At 39.5% G+C, this 24,236-nt stretch overlaps 1 protein-coding gene across 1 annotated transcript in view; it reads right to left on the reverse strand.

Moving 5' to 3' along the window:
• TRAPPC10 (trafficking protein particle complex subunit 10) overlaps nt 1-19,008 on the reverse strand; it is a 43,544-nt gene extending 24,536 nt beyond the window's left edge. The window contains exons 1-9 of the mRNA XM_061453455.1: nt 18,778-19,008; nt 10,547-10,628; nt 9,733-9,868; nt 8,452-8,648; nt 6,764-6,959; nt 5,910-6,021; nt 4,608-4,855; nt 2,239-2,385; nt 414-528 (exon numbers count right to left, since the gene is read on the reverse strand). Coding sequence (XP_061309439.1) covers nt 414-528; nt 2,239-2,385; nt 4,608-4,855; nt 5,910-6,021; nt 6,764-6,959; nt 8,452-8,648; nt 9,733-9,868; nt 10,547-10,628; nt 18,778-18,868 — 1,324 coding nt within the window. The 5' untranslated portion in view covers nt 18,869-19,008. The remainder of the gene's footprint in view (nt 1-413; nt 529-2,238; nt 2,386-4,607; nt 4,856-5,909; nt 6,022-6,763; nt 6,960-8,451; nt 8,649-9,732; nt 9,869-10,546; nt 10,629-18,777) is intronic.
• Between the last annotated feature and the right edge of the window lie 5,228 nt (nt 19,009-24,236).

Genomic DNA, 24,236 nt, shown 5'->3' on the forward strand with positions numbered 1-24,236 from the left:
TTGTTCAGACACACAAATAATAGCAGTTCAACTCAAATAATACCACTTTGTAGCTCCAGCTGCAGGTTATCTATTTGCATCAGATCAAGGATACTTCATTTCTTTTTCAAATAATTTTATTTTTAATACTTGTCTGCAAGTATGAAAAACTTTATTCAAAACCAGTACTGTTCAAAGCTATTTACCTAAATGCTGATAAATGGAGCCTTAATAGAAAAGCCTATACTTGCAACAGTAACGAGATGCATTGATAAAGTACTAGACACACATGAAAAGATCTCGTAAGAAATAACAGCTCTATCAATGTTAATATATATGGATATTTGGAAATTATTATTATTAATGTATTTACATACTAGATATTTAAGACAAATGTCAGCTATTAGAAAGAATGAATACATTCCTGGTAATACCTGTTTCAGGGCGTTCTGCTCCCAATCCAGCTAACAGATCGACAGTTCTGTTAAGGTCTTCTGAATTGGGTCCCTTCTCTGACACTAGTCCACACAGGTAACCCAGGGATTTTAACTGTAAGAAAGAACAGATGCTTCTTTTAAATAGGCTACAAAAATCAATATAAAACTCCTTTTATTCTGTTGCATCATTCCTACAATGCATTTCCACTGCTGTCAAAATCTACTGCTTATAAGATCTGTATTAAGGTTGCATGGGAAAAAAGTAGAGAACCTTTCAAAAGTAACTGTTTCTCAGAGTAGAAATCAATTTTATTATGAATAAAATTGCATATAATTACTGACTCAAATAACATTGGAATGCAGGTACATACACATTTGTCCCTACATGCATAACAATCAGAATAAATCCTTCTGGTTTTGCATACAAACATGGACAATGCCCGAGATGTTTGACAATTATAACCAAAGATAATTTCTAATAACTGTGTCTATATTTTGGAAAAGATATGCTCAAGAAATGCAGGCAGCCTCCAGTACACTAATTAGACAAGCTTGCAAATTTACCCAAAGTGTTGAAAAGAGATGATTACCATAAGTAATGCTGCAGGCTGGGGGAAGAATGGTTGGAAAGCTGCTCAGAAACAGACCTGGGCCAGCTGAACATGAGCCAGCATTGTGCCTAGGTGGCCAGGAAGGCCAACAGCATCCTGGCTTGTATCAGAAATAGTGTGGCCAGCAGGACTCAGCACTGATGAAGCTGCACACTGAATACTGTGTTCAGTTTTGGGCCCTCACAACAAGAAAGACACTGAGGTGCTGGAGCATGTCCAAGGAAGGGCAACCAAGCTGGTGAAGGGCCTAGAGAACAAGTTTCATGGGAAGCAGCTGAGGGAACTGGGGCTGTTTAGTCTGAAGAAAAGGAGGCTCAGGGGAGACCTTATCACTCCCTGCAACTGCCTAAAGGTGGTTGTAGCACAGGGGTGCTGGTCTCTTCTCCCAAGCAACAAGTGATAGAACAAAAGGCAATGGCCCCAAGTTGTGCAGGGGAGGTTTAGACTGGATATTAGAAAAAATTTATTAAGCAAAAGGGTTGTCAAGCATTGGAACAGGCTGCCCATTGAAGTGGTGGAGTCACCATCCTTAGAAGCATTTAAAAGACATACAGATGTGTCGCTTAGGGACACGGTTTAGAGGTGGACTTGGCAGTGCTGGGTGAACAGCTGGACTCAAAGATCTTAAAGGACTTTTCCAACCTAAACAATTCTATCATTCTAACAGTGCTAAAACAATACCACACTACTGTAAAACCGCTTCTAAACAGCAGTGGGTATGCTTGATACCCAGAGTCAGCACAGGATGCTATCTTAAAGAAGTTCAGTTGTGCTGGTCTTTTGGTTAATTCTCTTAGAATAAGTCAACCACCAACGTAAGCCCACAAAAGAAAAAAGGTCTCAGCTTGTCACATTACACCACATAAAATGGGGATGGCCATTAACTTTGTTGTTGTTGTTAAATTCTTCATAATTTCGTCACTAGTTGCTAAGTTTGTTTTTTTCTGCTAAATTTCAGTTCCACCTTACTGCTACTTGTTATTCTACAACTTTGTCCTTTACACTTTGTGTAAGAAGTACTATGAATGGGAGGAACATTTCCAACTTAGGTACGCACCTTTCGTAGAAACACGTAAGAAGGATGGGAAGAACAAGAAACAGAACCCCATATCAAATTCTGTAATAGAAAGTGAAAAACCTGTTCCACAGAAACAAATGGTCGGTCCACTTCAAAACTGTAATACCACAAATACAACACATAATTTGCTTACCTTCTCAGTGGCATAGCTCCATAAGCCAACTGTGTGGGAAACATTTGCATCTATTTGAGCCCTATCACAGCAGCCTTCTATTCTTTGTAAGACTTCCAAACAACTCAAAAATACCCAACAGTCCAAAGCTCCAGGAGGAACAGAGACCTGAAGATGAACAGAAAGAATTAGCTGGGAAATAAGCATTAGTCAGATGAGAAAAACATTTCAGCAAAATATTTTTATTGATACAACATAGCAGAGTCTCTTAGAAGAGCTTATTCTAAGAATACACAAAAAACCCCACCAGTCCAACTCTCACTACCTCCTGAATACTTTATATATATTAGCTCATGAAACAAGAACAGCTAAGCAACTAACCAGTGATTACATTAACTAGATTTGATACATTCACCAAGATGGAAGAGAATGAAAAGAGGACTAATAGATACTAGTCCTTGGGAAAATTCCCCAAATTTGGAAACAAAGCCTAAGGAAAGCAGAGTTAGGAAAAACTTCTGTGAATGTACTACTATTTTCCTAAGAAGACATCAGATCTAACTGAGACTGAAGTTTAAAGTACACTAAGAAGGTTAAAAAAACGGGGAAAAAAAATTAGTCTAAGTTTCAAGAGTAAGTTTGTTAATGAAAGGATAAGACATCTGTCATGGACAATAGGTTAAAGAATGAAGGTAAAACCAAACAACTACACAAAAAATTATAAAGAGGGGGTTATTAGTCAGGACATGATAAAGAAAGACAGTAGAGTTTGATAAAGAAAATATCACGAATCAAGATAAAGATGAGCATAACTAAAGATTTGGAATACAATCACAATAATGGTGTCTCAAAATCCCGTTCATAAGCAAAAATATTCCTTTTAGAAAGACTACGGAAGTCTTGAAACCCATAATGAACTAGGGAGTTGACTAATGTGAAAGTTCAACATACAAGCCCAATGTATTTGAAACAAAAAATAAAAATCTGGATTCTGAAATAATTTTCAGGAAGAGAAAGGTCATGAGAACAGTGTAGTTTAGATTTCCGCTAAATGGTGTCAAGCCAGAGATTTGCCTGTATTAAGAAAAAGGATCACAGCAGGGAGAACTACATGCTGTGCACAAGTAAGTGTCACTGTCTCACAGCCTGAACACCTGCATTCAGTTTGGATCACCACATGAAGACAGAAACAGCAGAAATAACAGTGCAGGAAAGAGCCCCAAGCACTGGGGGCACAGGACAGACTTGGGGTGGAGCAAAAAGGGGAACTGCAGTAAGCACCTTCAGAGATTTAGAAGGCTGCATCTATTTAGTCTGGAAACTAAAAACACCCACCCCCACAGCTACAAAACACACACACAAACCATAATATATATATATATATGAGAATTACATGTTAGTTTTAGAATACATGAAGGTGTCAACAATGCATCTGAAGTAGATTCTCCATTTTTAAATATGGATAAAGAGATGGAACTTACTACCACAGCGCCAGACAGGCAAACGTTAGGAGCTACTGTTATAACAGCAGAGATAAAACTAACAGAGAACCCACAGGATTAAGGACATGGATGAGTCACAAAGTGAAATCCAGAAATATTCTTATGCACACTGTGCTGTTCTTAAAGATGTCTTTCAATTCATAGACATCTGTGGTCATACATGGAGGGTGATCAGTGTGCAACATCCCTGATAAAAGCCTCCTCAGAGGACTAAAAAACACCAGCAGAAAATAAAGTATGGAAGGAAGAGGGGCAAAGCATGGAGGCATGCAACATGATGAAAACCTTTGAGAGCTATCACTTGTTTCTATCTCTTTCTTCTGTCACTGGATGAGATAGGCAGAGATACATGCGTAACACCAAAGAGCATTACTAGGCACATAAAAGAATCACAAAGAACCAAAAAAGGCGATCAAAGCAGCATCCAATTCATATGGCAGTAAGAAGCCCTACTGCGGGTACTGTTTATAATTCAGAACTGCTTTTTGTTACAGACTTCTAGCCTGTATATCAGCATACTAACCACTCTGCCTTATATTCTTCAGTACAACACTGCTTCAGATTTAAATGATGGGAACTATAGTTCAAGAGACTGGTAATAATCCAGGAAAAAGCAGACAAATTACCTACCAGCTTAAGAAATCAACTTTCCAGGTGGAGACTAGAATACTTTAACTAAACAAAGGTCTGTTTCCAAATTTGTTTCCAAAGACATCCTCATGATGAAGCATTCAATGGTAGCAGTCTTACAATCTTTTATTAAGGCATCATTTTGATAACTCACAGTGTTTACTATATTCTGGTCGCCAATATCTAAACTTCAAAAATCTTGTTAGATCATCATTGAATAAAATCGTTCATATAATGAAATATATTACACTGACTCACTTCTAATAGTTTGAGTTCTTGCACACAGTTGTGAAGAAGCTCCAAAGCTCGCTGGGAAACCTCCCACGGCCTCTGCAGGAAGATTAATAACGTGCACTGGCGAGAAAACAGGTAACTACGCAAGTCCAGTAGAGTGGCTTCTTGATTCTGAATGAGTTCTCTCTTCTCCATGTCTATCGGTTTTCGCAGTATTAAACCATTCCAGCTCCGCACTGGCTGGCAAAAAAATGTCAGCCAGTTTGCACCATCTAAGTAAATAAAGTTAATGTCCAAGAATCAACCACTGCTTTCTACTAAAGCCTCTTCTTCCTGCCCTCCAGAGGCTGTAAACTGGCTTATTCTTTCTAAAGTTTATCATATGGATAAATGACTTAATGTCTTAACTTCAAAAACAGAACAAAAAAACAAAAACCAGCAAAACTTCCACAGTTAAACAGATAACTGAACTTCAGCAGGCTGAAATCCCATAGCATGTTGCGTTGCATATTTGTTATTAGCCTAGTGGCATCAGTTTGTGATATAGCAATTAAGCCTACCTGAAGTTTAAAACAAATAAGCTTTATCTACTTAAGTATTTCTTACTCAGCCATCATGAACAGATGAAACCCCACTTTCAGGTATAGCATCAGGTTCAGTCAGGACAAATACATGTCACTGCAATTACTCCTGCACTGTATTTTTACCAGATTCATAACACATACCTGATTAAAGCTGTTACGTAACATCATGTGCTTTAGCTCATTAAAACAATTTAAAGTTATTTGATACTTTTTGCACAGTATTTTTTCTTGGAAAAAAGTTAAACCTTCTGTAGTGCAGATTAAACACATACTTCTATTTAGTTTTGCAGTGAATAGCAAATGTCTCATGTAATTTCAGGCAAAACTGAGCACATTTCTTCTGGAAGCTCTTTATTGAGTGATTTAACAGTGAGCTGGGAAAAGAATAACTGTATCTCAGTCAGATCAATACTTAAGTAATTACAGAGTTTCAGGTCTCCCTTTGTAACTATCACCTAGTAAGAGCAAAACACAGCTTTTCATTTAAAATTGCTTCTACGCGTCAGATGAAAAACAAAACTTAATGAGAGAATAACTGATGTACACTTGAGGTTGCATACAGCATAAAACAAGAGCACAAACTGCTTCGCGCATCTTCACTACAATGTGCCATCTTTTTCTCCCATGTACACATAAGGTACCCAAAGCACTGCGTTGTTTAGCAGAAGCATATTGAAGCAATTAATACACTTAACATTTATTAACACTTATTTAACATTTATTAACACTTGAGGACACTTACCACCAGCCCCAAAGTTGACAACATACTGAGAAAACAAGGCATCCAGTTCATCATACTGTACTAGTGCATCTTCAAATTGCTGCAGCATCTCAAAGACGAAGGCCAGTTCTTCCTTTTGACACACAAGCAATAAAAGGATCACATTACTGATATTAGTCATGTCTGGTATTACAGCCTGCCCCCATCCATATAGAGAGCTCTGGGAATTATTTTTCCAAATATTCTTCCCCTTGCAATATTCATACATGTAGGGAAACCTGCCATTGTAGCAGATGTACCATTTCTTCTTAACACAGGGAGGTCCACAAAAGAAGATTAAGTCATACAGCTTTGCCAGTAAATTCTGATGTGAATCCAGACCCACTACAAGATATTGTTCATACATCAATTAAAAAGTTGATGTTTCAAAAAAAAAAAACAAAAGAAACCAACAAAACAACCAAAACCCAGAAACTGAAGACTCATCTCCCATAATATTTTTTCCTCCTCTGTTTACACTGTGAATGCATCAATTGCAGTATCAGTATAGGTACTGCAGGCACAGTACTGGGACAATTATAAAAAATTCAAGAGCAACTACTAAAACCCTTTCTAGATGCAATTTTTTTTTGCTTCAGTGGAGGTCCATAAAACTTTGATTCTGCTTTTGTAATAGCACTGTATGACAATGTAACACAAACCTGCTGCGAACAAGATCTAAGAATGCTGCTTTTGCACAAGTCTTCATATTTCCTGCCCCAACCCGCAAAGAATGAGCAGAACATTCAAAGTACCAGAAAACCAACTACAACAACAACAAAGCCTTTATTATAATTAGGACTCAAGTACTCTTCTCAATAAAAAGAGAATCTTACCTGGACCATGAAATACTCGCAGAAGCTCCACCCTGGCTCAGTCCTTTTCTCTCTCAAAGTTCTCATGTCATCTTCAAACTTGCCTAAATTTTTGGTAAAAGACATGAGAAGCAACGTCCTGAGTTTGGTCAGGAAGGCATTCCAAGATTCCTGAGAACGGGAAGAGTCTTTCAAAGGGTCAGAAAGTACCACACATCTGAAAAGGAGATGGATAAAAACAAGGTTCATATATAAATGCACAGCTGAATATTGTGCATACTTAACAGATTGAGACTGAACACAATTTAGGTTTTCATTCAACACTGAGGAAAACACCAAAGTTGAGGGTTATGTTTGTTTCTTTGGGGGCAGTATGTTGGGATTTTGATTTTGTTATGTGTTTTCCACAAAATAATATATCAAGCTTTACTTTTTTGTTTGGTTTTTTTAAGCAAATGACAGATACATTATTCTGATTACTTAAACATAAGTAATGCTGTAGCTATCCAAGAAAAAAGTGTGCTTAGCAATACAAACCAGCAGAACAGTAATTATAGTTACTCCTGGCAAGGATTATGCAAGATACAAATCAAGATCCATTAGATCACGTATCGTCAGTTTTTCTAAAATCACCTGACATAATCCTCCATAATATATTCTTACAGTATGTCAATTTGGTTTTACACATCCTATATGCTATATTCTGCTTTTCTCAGAAAAGAAATAAACAAGTCACATTAATCCACAAATAAATCAGCCTTTTTTAGACCAACTTCTTTCCTCAATTTTTTCTATCACAATTTTTTTAGTAACATTCAAAAAGCAACCAGTACCTCTAAAGGCAGGAAAATCTCTCATCCAAACAAAACACCATTTGTGTTTAGAAAAGTCATCTTATCTTGAGGCAAAATGATTAAACCAAGACAATCAATCAGTTAGAAACCAAAACCAAACTGAATCAGAGTTGTTCCAAGCATTTGCCCAAGTAATCCTGTAATATATCAAACACTAAGTACAAAGAAAGTGCTGCCAATGCACAGGATCTTTTAACATGCTGACCTGCCAATCACCATCAGCTCACACCATGAGTGCTGCCATCTACTCTTTTCAATTTCAAATGTTTATCCTGTTTGAAGTTAACTCTTAAGGCTAAAATAAAAAAATGTAGTATATAATAGACTCAGTGAACTGTTTCAAAATAAGGAAGAGAGCATATATTAAAGTTGGTTTCAAATTAGCATTTGTGTCTTATATTGACCTTACTAAAAGCAGAAACAGTTTCATATATTCATTATTATTTTTCCTTATTATTTTATTGGCTTCATATTCCCCGCTCACCTCACTCCTGTTACCTGTTATTCTGCTAATGTTTTTGCAAGCACCTAAGCAAACAAAATCCCCTCAAGTTCTAAAACCTCATTACTACCACACTGTTCCTCTTAAACCTCTCTTAGCCATGAAGAGATACTTGAAAGTTTTTTAAAACACTTTCAAAGCCACTGCAAATCCAGGAAGAACTGAAAATAAAACTTCTCCCTTTATCATTTGTGTCAGTCTTCTTCAAAGTACAGGTCTTACAGTACCAGCAGTTAGAATGCTGGACATCAAAGAAAAATCCTTAAACGAATAAGGAACCTGTTACATAGAAAGTTTTTAAATTATCACACCAGTCAAAAGGTTAAAATATTTGCAAGTATAAGAAAGCTTACCTGTCACTTTGTTTGTTACAGAAGTCGTTTCTTATTTTATCTACTATAGAGGTTCGGGGAAGGATATTTGTTTTGTTCTTTTTCTTGGCATCACTCTCAACTACTACAATTAGCCAGTCCAACGAGTTGTGAGCTTTGAGAACATTCTGCCACTTGGTGATGTCATCCTTGACTGTAGTTTTGTACACTTCCGTGTCCTGGGATGAGAAATAGTGAATCATCAAATCAAACAGATATTCTCAACAATTTCAAAAGGCGACTTTTTTTTTCCAACAGAGCACAAACAAAAAGACACATCAAACAGAATTAATAGCGATTAAGTTCACTTACTGAAAGAAATCAAATAAGAAAGTATAGTAAGGGTTTGGTCTTTGAATTTAATTTATTTCTAGTATTTTGTTTAACAGTAAATACATCTTAGCATTTGGTCTCCTATCATTCTTTCAATAATAATTTATTATTTTACACATTCTTGAACTTTACAACAAAACCATGTTTCTAACTACGAAACTGAACTGTTTTATTCTCACATAGTAACAGAAGTGTGATATTTGTGCCTTCTAACACTGCTCAGATCTTAATCTGTTTAAAAGCTTTTTCATAAAAATAAAATTTTAAAAACCCCAAAAGCATCATTTGGTACTTTTCTGGCTTCTGGGTTGGTTTTTAACAGATCAATTCAGACAACGTTTAAGGCTTTTTTTGGATACCTTTTGATTGGTCACAGATCAGATGTCACCTTTCTCTGTCAACTGGATAACTAATTTGTAACAAAAGACCAAGCAAAATCAGTGAACTGTAGATAAACAGGATTAAGAAATTCCAAATCTTGCCCAGTTTAGACTGCTGATATATACTAGTAACTGACACATATCAAAGATGCAGTAAAGAAAAAATACTTATCTTACAATTAAAACTCATGAATAAATCATAACTAAAATAACCTGGCCATTTTTGTATTAAGAAACAAGCGTGCTGTGCTTCTGCAGTAACAGTTAGATCCTGGGTTTTGTCACGACAAAGTACTGAAAACAGGTTATTCAAAGGCCTATCCTCTTAGTGTCAAAGAACATTGCAAAGAAATGCTGCAAAAAGTACTCAAGCTGACCAAGTTTTGGTTCCAATACTATTGGGTATTCATGTTTATGCAGTGCAGACTTAATTGTTCTAACAAGCACAAAAATCAAATGAAAAGTACCAGAGAACACAAGCAGAAAATCAAAACCATTTCATTTTTCAATCTGAGTACTCAGTTTTTCATGGTGTTTTCTTAATACTCACACAACATTCTGTCCAATAAATATGAAGAAAGGGAAAAGTCAGAAGAGCCTTATTTCCCTCTTTGGGTAGTAGCTCCTCTTTAAACTGAACAAAGTTAGATTCTAGATGAATCATCTTCGGAGCACGGCCATAAGACCTACAAAGTTTAAAAACTGAAATTAACAGATGACACGTACATAGCAGAAGACAAAAATGAACATGTATTTTGAGAATGAGGAATAAACTGAAACACTTTAGCACAAACTACCCTTATTGCAGTTTAGTTTTAGTTAACTAAAGTTTAGTATCACATGCAATGAGAAAGATGCTCCTTTCTGCAAGAACAAGAGCTAGAAGCTTTTCAGCTTTCACTAAAAGACTTCCTGCATCTCCAGGACCATTACAAGTAGAAAATTCCAAATAAGAAAATCTACCATTTTTTTTTTCCAATCAGAAAACAGTGGCCATACCAAACTTTCTGCAGGAAAGCATATCTAGTTTCAGGTAAGTTCCACCTATATCATCATTAAGAGGAAAGCTTATCACTCTCAGAACAAAGCTGCCAAAGCACATCAAAGCATACACCAAGACAAACCCAAAAAACACACAAGCGAAAAGAGAAACACAGCATTACTATCTTTTTTTTTTTAGGTGAAGTTCCCTATAGCTGAAGTGTGGAAATGATCATCCTGATGTGCACAACATTTACCTTGCTTACCCAAGTTCTCTTTTCCTCTAGTCGGTTGCTTTAAGAGCTTCTCAGAGCTCAGCGAATACATACCCAAGTCTAAAAACACACAATGAAATAACATCACAGAATAAAATGCAAATTTACCTCCTCCATTCCATGGGTTCTCTAGGAAGCTGCTGTGAAAGTGTAGGATATAAGGAAGTAAATAAATTCTGATCTCCAGCACCTAAAAGCGAGAAACATGAATCTATCATCCTGTGCAAATTATAGAAAAGAGATTAATAAGATATACTATTAATATTCGTTGTTTCAATAAAAAGATGTAACTTTGCTATATGGAAACTGGAGTCTAGCGCTGAACTAGACTTAAGTCTCATGCTCCCACAATCTAATACAACACTTTGACAAGGCACATACCACATAGACTGCTACAGCTTCATATTACAATTTTCCACACAGATACATAATCCATATACCAAAGAGAGTATCATTCAAACAGCTGGTCCAACTCTAACTAAACAAGCAACTCCTTAGCCAGAGTCATTGGTTAAACAACATGTATTAAAACCCTCAAGAATTTAGCCTGACAACTATTTAGAGTGGTTCACATCCCTTCTGTAGCTGGGACTGCCATGAGAAAATTAGCATTAGCGTAGTTCTGTGCTTTACTGGGTTTGATTCCTCTCTTCCCATCATTATGGGGCTGCTGTTAATATGAAGCAGCTCCCTGACCACCATGTTCTTGCTGCCTTCAGAAAAATCAGGTCTGCTAACATGGTGCGGGTCTCCTGGAGCTGGCACCATACAGAATCACACATCTGTGGTTTAGCTTTCATCACTTGGGCTTTGAACAACTACATTAAATGCAACACCACTGTAGTAGCTACTTGTATACAAAATGGAACAAAATGTAAGGTCTGCCATATGGAAAAATGTATTATCAGTAGCCTATTAACATTAATTCTTAAATTCTGTTCTTTTCCTTTGGCTACAGAGAGGACAAGGAAAACACAGGCTTAAAAGTAAGTTCTTCCAGCTTCTGATGGTTACCAGCATCTTTGAGCAAAGAGATAGTAAACTCTGGAGTAAGGTACTTTGTCAGACATGCTCGAACACAAATGGACCAGTCAACCGTACTGGCAAAGGCTAGGCATCTGACATGTGGCAAACAGACATATCCAAATGAGAAGGGAGTAAGGTCAAAAACATACTTACCACTGCATTTGATCATAATTCTAAAATCTGTTATGTCATGTGCACTCTGTAAATCTGGGAGAATGAGCTAGCCCACACTAGTTTAATGGTATCACTTATTAAATGTCTCATCCACATGTTGCCCTGACATACTACAGCTATTGCTCCCTTCCCTGCACTTCTTCCTTACTGCCACATCATTCACTGGCTGTACTCTCTTTCTATTGAAGACTGCAATTTAATTCTAAGCCCTTTATTTCCTCCTGTGGAGATTCTACTCTTTCCCCTCCTCCCTCCACCCCACCCTTCCCCAGGATCATTTTCCACTTAAGACTTTAAGAGGCATATAGACAATTCTGCTATTTCCTCACAGTTTTCCACCTGTTTTCTGTTTACAATCTGGCATTGTACAGCCCAACCTGAACAGAAAGATCTTCAGGGAGCTATGGCTGGAGAAGCACCTAACACCCTTTCGTCTCCCTTCCACCATGCAGTCTCATCTCCTGGCACACAGCCTGGCATTACCTCCACAGTAGCTTAGCATGCTTTAGTTTATCTTGGAAACCCTTTTCTAGTCCACTCACTTTTTCCCAATTTTCCGATATGTGTTATTTGATTACTAGCCACTAGCATAATTCTACCACCACATCATTAAAATACCAACCTTAAAAGTCTGATAGTCTGTCAGAACAAGCAAAACCAGCTCTTCTGATGTCTGACCACAATAGCTACTATTCTATGATACAATTTTCTAGAATAGTTAAAAAAACAAAATACAAACAAAACCCCAGTCTACTATTAGTGCTTTAGCCTTAAGTCTCCAGAAAGCAGTTTGCTCTTGACTCTTCACTTTCATCCTGCGGTGTGAACTAAGTGTAGCATGCCAAATCTTATTAAGACTATAAACAAAGTCTAAAACGAATATTGCAGCAAGTGTTAACCATACTGTTAATGCTGTCTTATATCAAGTTACGTTATAACTTGATATAACAAGCTCTCTATAAGCTAGGCCACAGAAAACAGTCTATTGATTTGAAACTCATTACTGTCCATAGAGAGTGAAACATGGCTTAGCGATTTAGCAACATGAGCACCACAATAGAATGGTAACTCATAAAGCTTGGAGCCTGACTGAAAGAATGAACCCTGTATTTTACCTTGGGAGCATAGCAAAGTGCACTTTCTGTACTGTACCTAAAAGTCATATAATTATAGAATAGTTAGGGTTGTAAAGGACCTTAAGATCATTAACTTCCAACTTAATGGGCAGGGATGCCTCACCCTAGACCATGGCACTCAGGGCTCTGTCCAACCTGGCCTTGAACACTGCCAGGGATGAAGCATTCACCACTTCTCCAATGTATGCAAAAAAAAGGTTTCAGAATTCAACATTTCAAGTAAAAAGGGCTACTCCAGAATACAGAGGAACTAAAAAATGATAATGTTCAAGCACCCTGCTATTCCAGAAAATAACAGAAAGTGGTAGTGTTCAAATTATATACATTAAAAAGAAAGACTTCTGGAGAAAAGCAAGAAATGAGAGAGCACATTTCCTTTCTTTCCACATTATAAAGTTCAGAAGGTATGTCCTTTGCCACTTATCGAAACATTTGGCAAACAAATTCAGACAAACAGGTAGCTGTTCAGAAATCAAATGCAAGGAATGCAATAGAACCTTAAAGAGGGTTTTATGATAAGCCTAAATCAGACAGGCCAGGTTAAAAACAATTCTATGACCTTCAAAGACTTGATATCTACCAAATTGACATCCAAAATACTAAGATGGCCAGGTCAAGTGAAAGAGAAACAAAACTTACTCAAATGAGTCTTGATTGTGAACCTGGCTGTAAAATCCCACCATGTAAAAGAAGTAAAAACTATCCACCTCTTTTGTTCAAGGACAGGCTGCATTTCTATAGAGCACCTCATAGGCTTAAACCTAAACCTGGGGAGAAATTCTGAAAACTACATTACGCAAGAACTGAAGCTGGCATCTAATGCCAAAACATATCTCATTTAAGTTGTAGATTAATGCAGAGGTGACTGTGCATCCTAGAAAGTACGGCTCCAGAAGACCACACAAATGTTCAAACTACTAATTTTAAAAAATTTATGCTATTGGTCCTACATTTTCCCTTTCCCCCTACTTCCCCATTTGTAAAAAGAGAAAAAAGGAAGACCCAGGGAACTACAGGCCAGTCAATCTCACCTCAGTGCCCAGCAAGATCATGGAGCAGATCCTCCTGGAAATTATGCTAAGGCACATGGAAACTAAGGAGGTGACTGGTGACAGCCAACATGGCTTCATAAGTGCAAATTGTGTCTGACAAATTTGGTGGCCTTCTACAACAGGATGACAGCACTGGTGGATAAGGGAAGAGCAACTGATATCCTCACAACCAAACCTGTGTAAAGCATTTGACATTGTCCTGCACAACATCTTTGTCTCTAAACTGTGGAGACATGGATTTTACAGATGGACCTATGAAGACAGGCTAAAAGAGCTGGGGTTGTTCAGCCTGGAGAAGTCTCTGGGGAGACCTCATAGCAGCCTTCCAGTACCTAAACAGGGCTACAAGATATCTGGAGAGGGACTTTTTACAAGGGTATGTAATGATAGGACAAGAGATAATGGCTTTAAACTGAAAGAAGGTAGATTTAGATTAGATCTAAGGCAGAAATTCTTCACTGTGAGGGTCATGAGACACTGGAATAGGTTGCCCAGAGAAGCTGTGGCTGCTTCATCCCTGCAAGTGCTCTAGGCCAGGTTGGACAGGGCTATGAGCAACCTGGTCTAGTGGAAGGTGTCCCTGCCCATGGCAGGTGGGTTGGAACTAGTAAGATCCCTTCCAACCCAAACAATTCTATGTTTCCTTCCTCTTTGTCTTTCTCCCTGACATTCTGGTAGATCAAGTCAATGCAGCCATCCTCCTTTACCCGTCTGGGACACTTGATAATTCATTCAGGAACGATATGAGAACCAGAATGACCACCTTACAAAGACTCCCAAGAGAAACATGTACTCTTTGCAGTAGCTGTTTGATACAAAAGAATCATAAAATACTGACTTCTTGTTGCTGCTGTTGTTTGATGCCTGCCTAAAAAATGCTAAAATCCCCAAGAACTGATTTTTTTTTTTTCGAACAGTTTCCAAACTCCCTGAAAACTTACAGGCTTTGTCACTGCATTATAACTCACTAACTAGGCAGGCAGTGAAAAAGAAAACTCCTGAGGCCAGCTGACTAAAGCAGAGAAATATTTTCCTTTGATACCAATGACAAACCCAGTCAACTGAGATAAAAGGCTCCAAATACCTTTAAAAAAAGCTCAGTGCTAAAACTACATTTTGGTGTGTTTTTGTTTTGTTTGTGACCCCAAACACCAGTAACTTCTAACCTTTCTAATCACGCTTCTGTTTGCACTGGTAAAAATTTCTGCTATGAACCTTTTTCATCATTCCCTAGCCTATTATACGTGGATCTATCTGAAGTTTTGGAATGCTGGTGGGTGTATTGTATTTGTTTCTTTTAAATGTTTCTCCTTCCCCCCCTCAATCCAGACTCATGTTCAAAAGAGGTCTAAGTTCAAAACACAAGACAGCTTAATTGCTATATAAAAATCTTAGCTAATTCACTGGTAGCCTGCAGATGAAAATCTTTTTTCTAAAACTTTACATCTTTACTTACTGCTCCACTACTAAATATGTAAAATAAAGGTTTAACCCTAACAAGAATATGCTGCTGCTACTCATGACTATGTAAGACCAACTGCCTAAGACACCATTCAAACTAATTTGGAAAGGAATCATCATGGCGGTCAGTCCTAATTAACAAAAATTATTTAATACTACATGGGATGCTGCCACCTTGAGAAAAGGGAAAAAACATACAGGAAAACCATCTTTCTGTGAATACATGATTTTTTCCACACTTACAACATACAGTTGTCTGTTTGCCTAGAGAAAATGTCTCTAGAAGTTTTTGGTTAGATAGAATTCAGCTCAGAAAACTATTAACCTAAACTCTGTTAAAACTGTATGGCTTTGCCAGTAATACAAATACCATAAATACAAGGCTAATGCATCTACATAAAAATCATGAGGACAATTAAGTTGCAGTACCAACATGAGAAGAGTAGTGACAAAAACTGTATTTGCAATTGGCATCAAATATACAAGCTACATAGTATCTACCATTTTTATTCCATAGGCCAAAGTCTGTACCTACATAGAGAGTGCTGAATTCAGGGTTATACCAAAATAGAAAATAACTACTGCTACAATACAGACTAACTCACAAATCTGAAAGCATAATTGTCTTTACCAGAAAAGCATTCCTTTCAGAATACTGTCAAGTTTATTTCAAGTCATTTGTTTACAAAACATCTCTGGTATGCACAGTGTTCAAAGTAAGTTTTATTCCAAACAAAACTCTCTCTTGGGTTCTCCCTCATTAAGAATAAACCCTAAGAGTTAACAGGAGTATTTCACAACACAAATATTTACCTGACAGAAATTAATCTAAATCTTGCGGCAAAAAGGAAATCCTTATGTTCCGAGACACAGAGTCACTTAACCTTCACTCTTCCTTCATATAATCAAAAACTAGGCACCCCCTTGCAGATCTGTTTTCCCCTCATGTGCACCTGCTAGGTGGGGCAGTTATCCCAGACATCTCCAACTGTCTGAAATCAGAACCACTAAACGAAAGATAAACTGTATTTGTTGAACAGCTTCTAATATCATGACTTTGAATGTGTATTCCAGCAGACCAATACCAAGCCAACGATTCTTTCCCTGGAAGACCAAGCTTCACCTCCTCATAAATCACTGGCAATGTAATACTTAGAAGAGCTTTCCTTAAAGTAAGTGATTTTTGTTGAATGCATTTGTTCGAAATACTAGGGTTTCTTAAGTGCTTCACTTCTCTGAACAGAAAAAAAAGGAAACTAAAACTGCTAAAGCAAAACGCATTCCCCATTAAAGCAAATGTTACAGTTTAAAAATGGTAGCAAGTTGCCCTTACTACATTTACCAGAGAGGTCATCTCTGAGCACTTTTGCCTTATTTCCTGAATTAGTTTATCTCAGATCAAGCCATTCTAGTAAATATACTACTGTTATGCTTGTTCACAGCACCAGAAATTATTCCTTCAGTACAGGTGCAATGCATACAACCAGTACACAAGGTTCATCTCATATCTCATTTGTAAATATGCTGCTACCATATTGTACAGTGATAAGTCCGAAACATTTTGCAACCATGAATTACACTCACTGTATGAAATATTATTTTCAGTATCAGATAATTGGGCTTGACTGAAATCTGATGAAATTTAATGTTCACAATTTTCAAAATTTCCTTGCATAAAGATACCACAGTTGTTTTCTGCATTTATCAAGAAAAAAGCAAGCCTGAGGTAAAACTGCATGTACTTCAACAGACTGAAACATACGCTCCTCATTCAAATGATACAGAACAGTAAGGACTGACACGCACCACCACCACCACCCTACACACAGAGACTCTCCAATTCTGAACACAGGATAGAGTCAGCAAATCTAAAAAGCAGGCCACCACAGCCTGAACAGTAGCATAACAACAAGGAAGGCAACAATATCCTCTAGATGTTTCCAATATGTATATTTTTCTGACTTTTAATCTGTAGTGAAATGGATTTCAAAAGTCTTGGAGTAGGTGAGTACAGAAGATTCAATACAAATATCACTGACTTCAGTTTGTGAACTGTATAAAAAAAAGAAAAAGTCTAAGGAAGACTTTTAAAAGCACATTTATAAAATAGCCTGGAGAAAATACATAAACACATCAAGTTCCATAACTACATAGTTACAAGGTTAGTTAGATATATTTTCTAAATATCAACTCAGTCTAAGACCTTAATCCTCAAAAATTGCTGACTTCAGTGTAAGACAACACACACCTGTGTAACAGTTTCTATTTCACAGGCCCATAAAGCATTCCCAGCATTTTAGTGATAAAGTGCAAATACAGTTTGTTATGTCATCGACAGAGATACTTCTGACTAAGAATGAGCAGTCATGGGATGCTTTTTGTTAAAAAACAAAGTAGAATTCTCTACACTGATCTCATTCACCTTACTTCTTTATTGAGAACATTATAGATGTACTTAGAATAGAACAGACTATTTCAGTTGGAAAGAACCTACAGCGATCATCTCATCCAACTGCCTGTCCAATTCAGGGCTGTCCGAAAGCTAAAGTATGGTGTTAACGGCATTCTCCAAATCCCTCTTCAACACTGACAAGCTTGGTGCATCGACCACCTCTCTAGGAATCCTGTTCTAGTGTCTAAACAGCCTCTTGGTAAAGAAATGCTACCTCATGTCCAGGCTAGTTCACCTGCTTAAGTGGACTTTGTGTGCAATCAACTCTCCATACGTGTAAGGAGCTCATATTTTACACCAGGACCAGCATGCACACATCCCAGCTGCCTGCCTCTGACACCTAAAAGAAATAAGTCACCACTGGAAACACACAATCCGGTTTGTTAAATAAACCGTCTCAGCAATGAAACTAAAGCACAGTAAAGATTAAATTATAATGTCAGTAGGAATTCATCATTGGGAATTTCTCCTCACCACAGAGGATATCTTACTCCTCGTGACTTCTCCAACCCAGATCAAAACTACAAAAAGCTCACTGGCAAGAAGTTTGGGGTTTAAGATTTATTGTCACATTTGAATCTCTTCCCTTAAGCACCTGTAAGCATGTCATTCCGTTTTGCTCTCTACTATAGCCCCGAAACACAGTGACAGAAAACCAAGTTTATCCACTGCCATTAAAGGGGGTGGGGGGTACACTCCACTGCCATTAAAGGGGGTGGGGGGTACACTATCGGTAAAGAGGCAAAACCGGACATCAGAGTCCCTTGCAGGCTCCGTGTCCCTCAGCCCCGAGTGCCGGCACCCCTCCAACACGGCCGCTCCCAGCCTCGCCCAGCTGCCGCCTCCCCGCCGTGCCAGCCACCTGCACAGCCCCTGCGGGCCCGCCCGTGGCCGGACACCGCCCCGGGCCGCCTTCCACCCGGGCCCAGAGAGGGGCACCGGCCAGGGCCACCCCGCACTGCTCCGGAGAACCATTGCTGCCTCCACCCCCAAGGCTGTGACTGTTAACCCCTGTCTAGTGGTGCGGGGCGCACTCACAGGTAACGATGGGCTTGTTCTCCATGGTGTAGATCACCGGCGGCTTCTCCCTGCCCTCCTCCTCGGCGGCCGCCGCCGCGGCGGGGTCCATGAGCAGGCGGGGTCCTCAGCCCCGGCTCCCACGCCCGCCCGGCGCCATGGAAACGCCGCCGCAGCTCCCCCTGTGCTGGGGGGGGGCTGGGACGGGCCACTCCGCCTCGCGGCCTGCTGGTGCCCCCCCCCCCGCCTCCCCCCACCCCCTTCCCCGCGTTCCCGCAGCGCCGCTCCGCTCCGGAGGGGAAGGCGGACGAGCTCATCCGCTTCCTGTATCACCGGCTGAGCATTACCGCTTCCGGGGAGCGCAGCCGCCGGAGTCCGGCGCGGCCGCCCGGGGTTAACCCGAAAAACGGGTGAAATAAAGGGGAAACGCGGGACCAGGGGCGCCGGGCGTGGCTGCTCGGTGTGGGTGAGGTGCAGCCCCGCTCTTTTCTCCACAGGGATAGGGAAGGGGCGGTCGTTGAGGCGCCGCCGGCCCGTTCCGCCCCGCTTTGAGCTTGGGGCAGCCATTCCCGGGCGGGGTTGTGGGGCCTGCTGGCGATCGCGAAGCTACAGGTGGCCGGAGGGAACCCGAGGGGACTGGGAGGGAGGCTGCCGGTGCCCTGAAGAGACTGCGGGATAGAGCCCCCTGGTTCGCTGATACCCGGCGGGAATCTCTAAACCTGTTACAGGACTCCCGTGAGGTTGTGGTGGGCAGTGGCCCATGGCCTGTAAGTGCAGGGAGGGGGCCTGGCTGTACCGTGACCGACAGTGCCAATGCTCTACGACAGACAGGTTGTGGTGGTTGCTCTGGTCCCTGAAGAAACGGGTTTGTGCGACAGATGCATTACCAGTTTTCACAGGCGGATTTAGGCCTCTCTTTACCACCTTTAAATAATCCCTGTGGCAGCACTGAGAGCTATTTTCTTCTTTTCGGCCTAGGTAAAGAAACCCCCCATGGCAAGGGAGTTGGAGCTAGATTCTCTTTAAGGTCCTTTCCAAAACAAACTGTTCTATGATTCCATGACTCTGTAGCACATGCTTCAGAGCCTAGGTCATTCCTATGGCTGGTAGAGCCTACAGCTCAGCTGGGTCAGTGGGAGTAAGTGCATTAGGGGTCATATTTTCCACTGACCTCAAATACTTTAAGCAGTTTTGTTGCAGGCCATCTTCAAAATGTCTTTTACAGATCACAGGGAGTCAGGTAACAGATGGCTGACCTTATAATTCACTAGTTACATTCTTGGAGTGTGGAAACCATGAACAAGAAAGGACAATGAGTTGTGTGTATGGAGCATGACCCTGGCGGATTATAGGGAACAGAAAAGAGCACACAGCATGTGCCAGTGGGTAAGTGGCGGTGAATAAGGCGCAAGTGCAAAACTGGCTCATGCAAAAGAGGCACAACCGTAAGTGTATTTCCATGCCAGAACAATGCATAGCAGTTTGAGTACATCGGTGAATAAGGCCCTTAAAGTTCAAGGGTTTATACTGTGTGGTTTTAAAATGCATAGACATAGTAAGATACTGCATTTCTGTTGGCACTTACTAGTTGCATTAGGCTTCAGTTCTCATAAAATTGACCCTTGTTTTGCTGTACACTGAGATCCTATTCCATTGGTTTTAATAAATCTACTGTTTACTTTGGTAATCTGCGGTTTCTTTACAATCAAGAGTCCTAAACTTAGATGATTTAAATTTACTATCTCAAATAGAAGTAAAGAAGATACAGAAGAGTATACTGAAAGTAGTCTACCGCAATGGGTAAAAGAAAACAACACTGCATACACGTGTAAAACCAAATGTAGTCTAAGATAGGACTATAAATAATCTGTGCATTCATGACTGTTCATTGCACAGTGACATTGTGCTGAGGTGGTTTGGGTGTTGCGTTCAAGTATTTCAAGAACTCGGTTTGTTTAGATTTTTCTTTCAGCAAAACCTAACCTGGGTTTTCCTGGTAAGGGAAACCTGGTTCCTTTATTTGCTGGGCTTAAAATGTTTCAAAAATAATTACAGCATCCTTGTAACATGTTTCATTCCGTGCTGCAGATGAATATTCCTGTTTTATCTCTACTATTTTGCTTTGGGGATTAATGGTTGTTTCCAATTCTCTGAATATTTTCTTCAGCATTTACGCAGAACTTCTCTCTCACCTTGGTTATAATAAGTCTTGTTTCTTTGGCACAAATACAAAATTGCTTACAAGGCCAAAACTAGGAATCTTATACAGCACAATAAAATGTTGTATCTGATTTTTCAGGATTAGGTGAGCAGCTGGACACTAAGACTTTTTCATTACTTTTTTTTTTTTTAGTGCTATGAATCAAGTTGTGTCATGGCACAATTTTGTTTAAAAAAAAATGACACCATTATACATCATTTTACAGTATAAGTAATAACTGAGTGGCAAATATGTGATTTACTGAAACAGAAAACACTGTTGTGTGCATGTGCAGAAAATGATAAATTCCTTCCAGTAAGCTCCAAGGTAACTCATGTCATGCGTCTGTCCTGCAAAGTCCTAAACAACACAAGGAAGGAAAACAGGCAAACCCAAGTCAAATAAGCAGGAATCTCTTCCAGTGATCTTCCTTTACTATAGAGTTCTTGTCCCCTTTCTCAAAGATTAGAGCTAAGGTCAGTAGTTCATTGGGATTAAAGTTTTAATCACCTCTCACTAGCTGTTGTAGCATAGCTGTAGCATTGCAGTGTAGCTCTGCAGCATAGCTGCTTTTGTTAAATAAAGTCCTAGCCTTGCTAGCTGTTTTTATAGGAAGTGAAGCAAATACATCTGCATTTGGGGTTTATTCCAAAACCATCTTACCCACAACCACAAAAAAAAAAAAAAACAAAAGCATTAACATAGGCAAGAAGATCTAGAATACTAAGGACAACTTTTCCCTGTGTTCTCAGGTGTTTAATTGCCAAAAACACTTGAAAGTGAATTTGATTTGGGAACTGAAACTAACTGGTCTCTGATGGAAGCAGAGAAGTAGATCTGTTGTAGCAAACTATACAGAAAAAAAATAAAGCACTTGGAAATCAGGACTTTGACAATTCGTACTTTTACCTTGCATTTTGCAGTGAATGGAGGAAATTTGGGGAAACTGTGGGAAAGGGAAAAAGGGATCACTTGAATTGCAGTTAGAATGTTCCTCTTTACACCAACGTCTAAAATGTTCTTTGTCTCTACTGAAATCATACATGTCTTAAGTGAACATGTCTTAATTTTTTTACCCACAAGACCCAATCATAGACACAAGGCCACCTTGGTGCTACCATTCTCTCCAGTTTTTCAACATGCTTAGTGAGATAAAATCACATTCATGCATACAACATTCTCTTCAGCAAAGCAATTAGCAAATTGTCTTCATCATTTCATTTTGTTGGGTATCAGGTGCCTGAAGCTTTTCCCTAATCACATTAGCAGAGGAGAATTATACCTGCACTTTAAATGATGAATCAATGAGAGAGGAGGAGCTGAACTGGAGGTAGTTTATAGCCAGACAGAGCCTGGACAAATGCTTCTCCTGAGTATCAGCATTGTCATTTCTATTACAGCAGTAGGCTCAGTGCCCAAGTAGATCACCACTGGGATAGATCTTGACTTCGAAGTGCAGTAAAGGGAAGGAACTGATTAATGTAGGAGGCATCTATGTGACTGGATGGAAAGACTGCATAGATGTTATTAGACAGGAAGAGTATTCCGAGTCTGCATGCATCTCAGCTTCCTCTGAATTTCAGGTTGATGTGGACAGAAGTGCACAACAATCTTTCAACAGTACTGCACAGTCTGGCTTCTGCACAAAGCCATCAGAGGCATGCTGGCTGAACATGGCCATAGCACATGCCGTTGACTTCCTTAAGTGGATGCGTACAGGAACAGGGATCTGGGTGTGTGAGAACACACTACTAGCAGGAAAAGCAACCTCAGAAAAAATGGTCCCTCATCTGAAACAACGTGCACAAATTCTCTTGTTACACTTGAAAATGTAGACTCAACTCTTCTGGCTAATTTTAACTGCACCTTACTAACTGTTTCAACAGCTGATGTCTACCAACTTTTACTTTGTATATGCACTCTAATCTTGCAGCCACAGGACTTGCGCTCATTTCACCACTTCTCTCTGCAACAGGATTTGAAAGATATCATAGAGAATTTAAGATTTTCACCATCAAAATTTTGCAGTTACAGTTGTTCTGCTGTGATGTTTCTTTTTGCTCATGACTTAGAGATTTATACACCCAATAGTCATTGTCGTCATGCAGTCCTGTCAGGATAACATGAATCATAGAATCATGGAGCAGTTTGGGTTGGAAGAGACCTTAAAGATCATTTAGTTACAATCTCCCTGCTATGGGCAGGGACACCTTCTGCTAGACCAGGTTACTCCAAGCCCTGTCTAGCCTGGCCTTGAACACTGCCAGAGATGGTGCAGCCACAACTTACCTGAGCAGCCTGTGCTAGTGCCTCTTAACCCTCATAGTAAAGAATTTTTTTCCCAAATGTAATCTAAATCCACCTTAAATTTATAAACCATTCCCCCTTGTCCTATCGCTACATGACCTTGTAAGAAGTCCCTCTCCAGCTTTCTTGTAGACCCACTTTAGGCACTGGAAGCTGCTCTGTGGTCTCCCCTGAGCCTTCTCCAGGGCTGAACAAGCCCAGCTGTCTCAGCCCGTCTCCATTGGACAGATGCTCCAGCCATCTCATCACCTCTGTGGCCTCCTCTGGAGGAATCATGTTACATGGCTTGTTTTGGGTTAGGCTAATTTCATGGGCAGTTTCTGTGGGTTTTGGGAACTCCCCCTCCTAGACCAGGAATGAAGTCTGACTTGAAAGGTGGGAATTGTTCCAGAGAAAGAAACGGTTTCAGATCTGCCATATGTGTATATTGTACACATATATCGGTTAATGTAAACAAAAGGTTAAATTTCTTATTGTCCCCTTCTGTCATATTTTATGTGTTGTGAAGCACAAACCCACATTTCACAGGTATCAAGCAAAAGGGGAAGTCAGCATACCCCATCTTTGCTCCTGAATTTCCTTATTTTTCCCCCAGCTTTTCTATTACTGGTTTGTTTAAATTATATTCTCTGCAAGGCAGGATAAAGAATTTCATTATCTCTGTAAAATATTTATCACTTTAACTTGACCATAATAAAATATAGCTGTAGTTCTAAGTACAGGATCAGAGACATTAAAGTGTTCAGTAACTGCAAGAGAAGCAGCAGTGGTTTGGGGAGGCACTGGATCCTCTCTCTCAGGTCTCCCAAAGAGCTGGAAGGTTAATTAAACCCTGGCTCATTGTTATAACACTATATCCTAAAATACGCTGTCAGTCTTCAGGTCCCTACTGGGACAGCCTGTGTTGAAATTCTTTCAAATACTTAAGCAGCAGGAAGAAGGAAGGAAAGCAGTTAAACTGTATCCCTAATTG

The sequence above is a fragment of the Pezoporus flaviventris genome, unplaced genomic scaffold (assembly GCF_033815535.1).
Source record: "Pezoporus flaviventris isolate CSIRO_AGI_PZ_B2104156 unplaced genomic scaffold, CSIRO_AGI_Pfla_v1 ptg000015l, whole genome shotgun sequence".
Classification (NCBI taxonomy): Eukaryota; Metazoa; Chordata; class Aves; order Psittaciformes; family Psittacidae; genus Pezoporus; species Pezoporus flaviventris.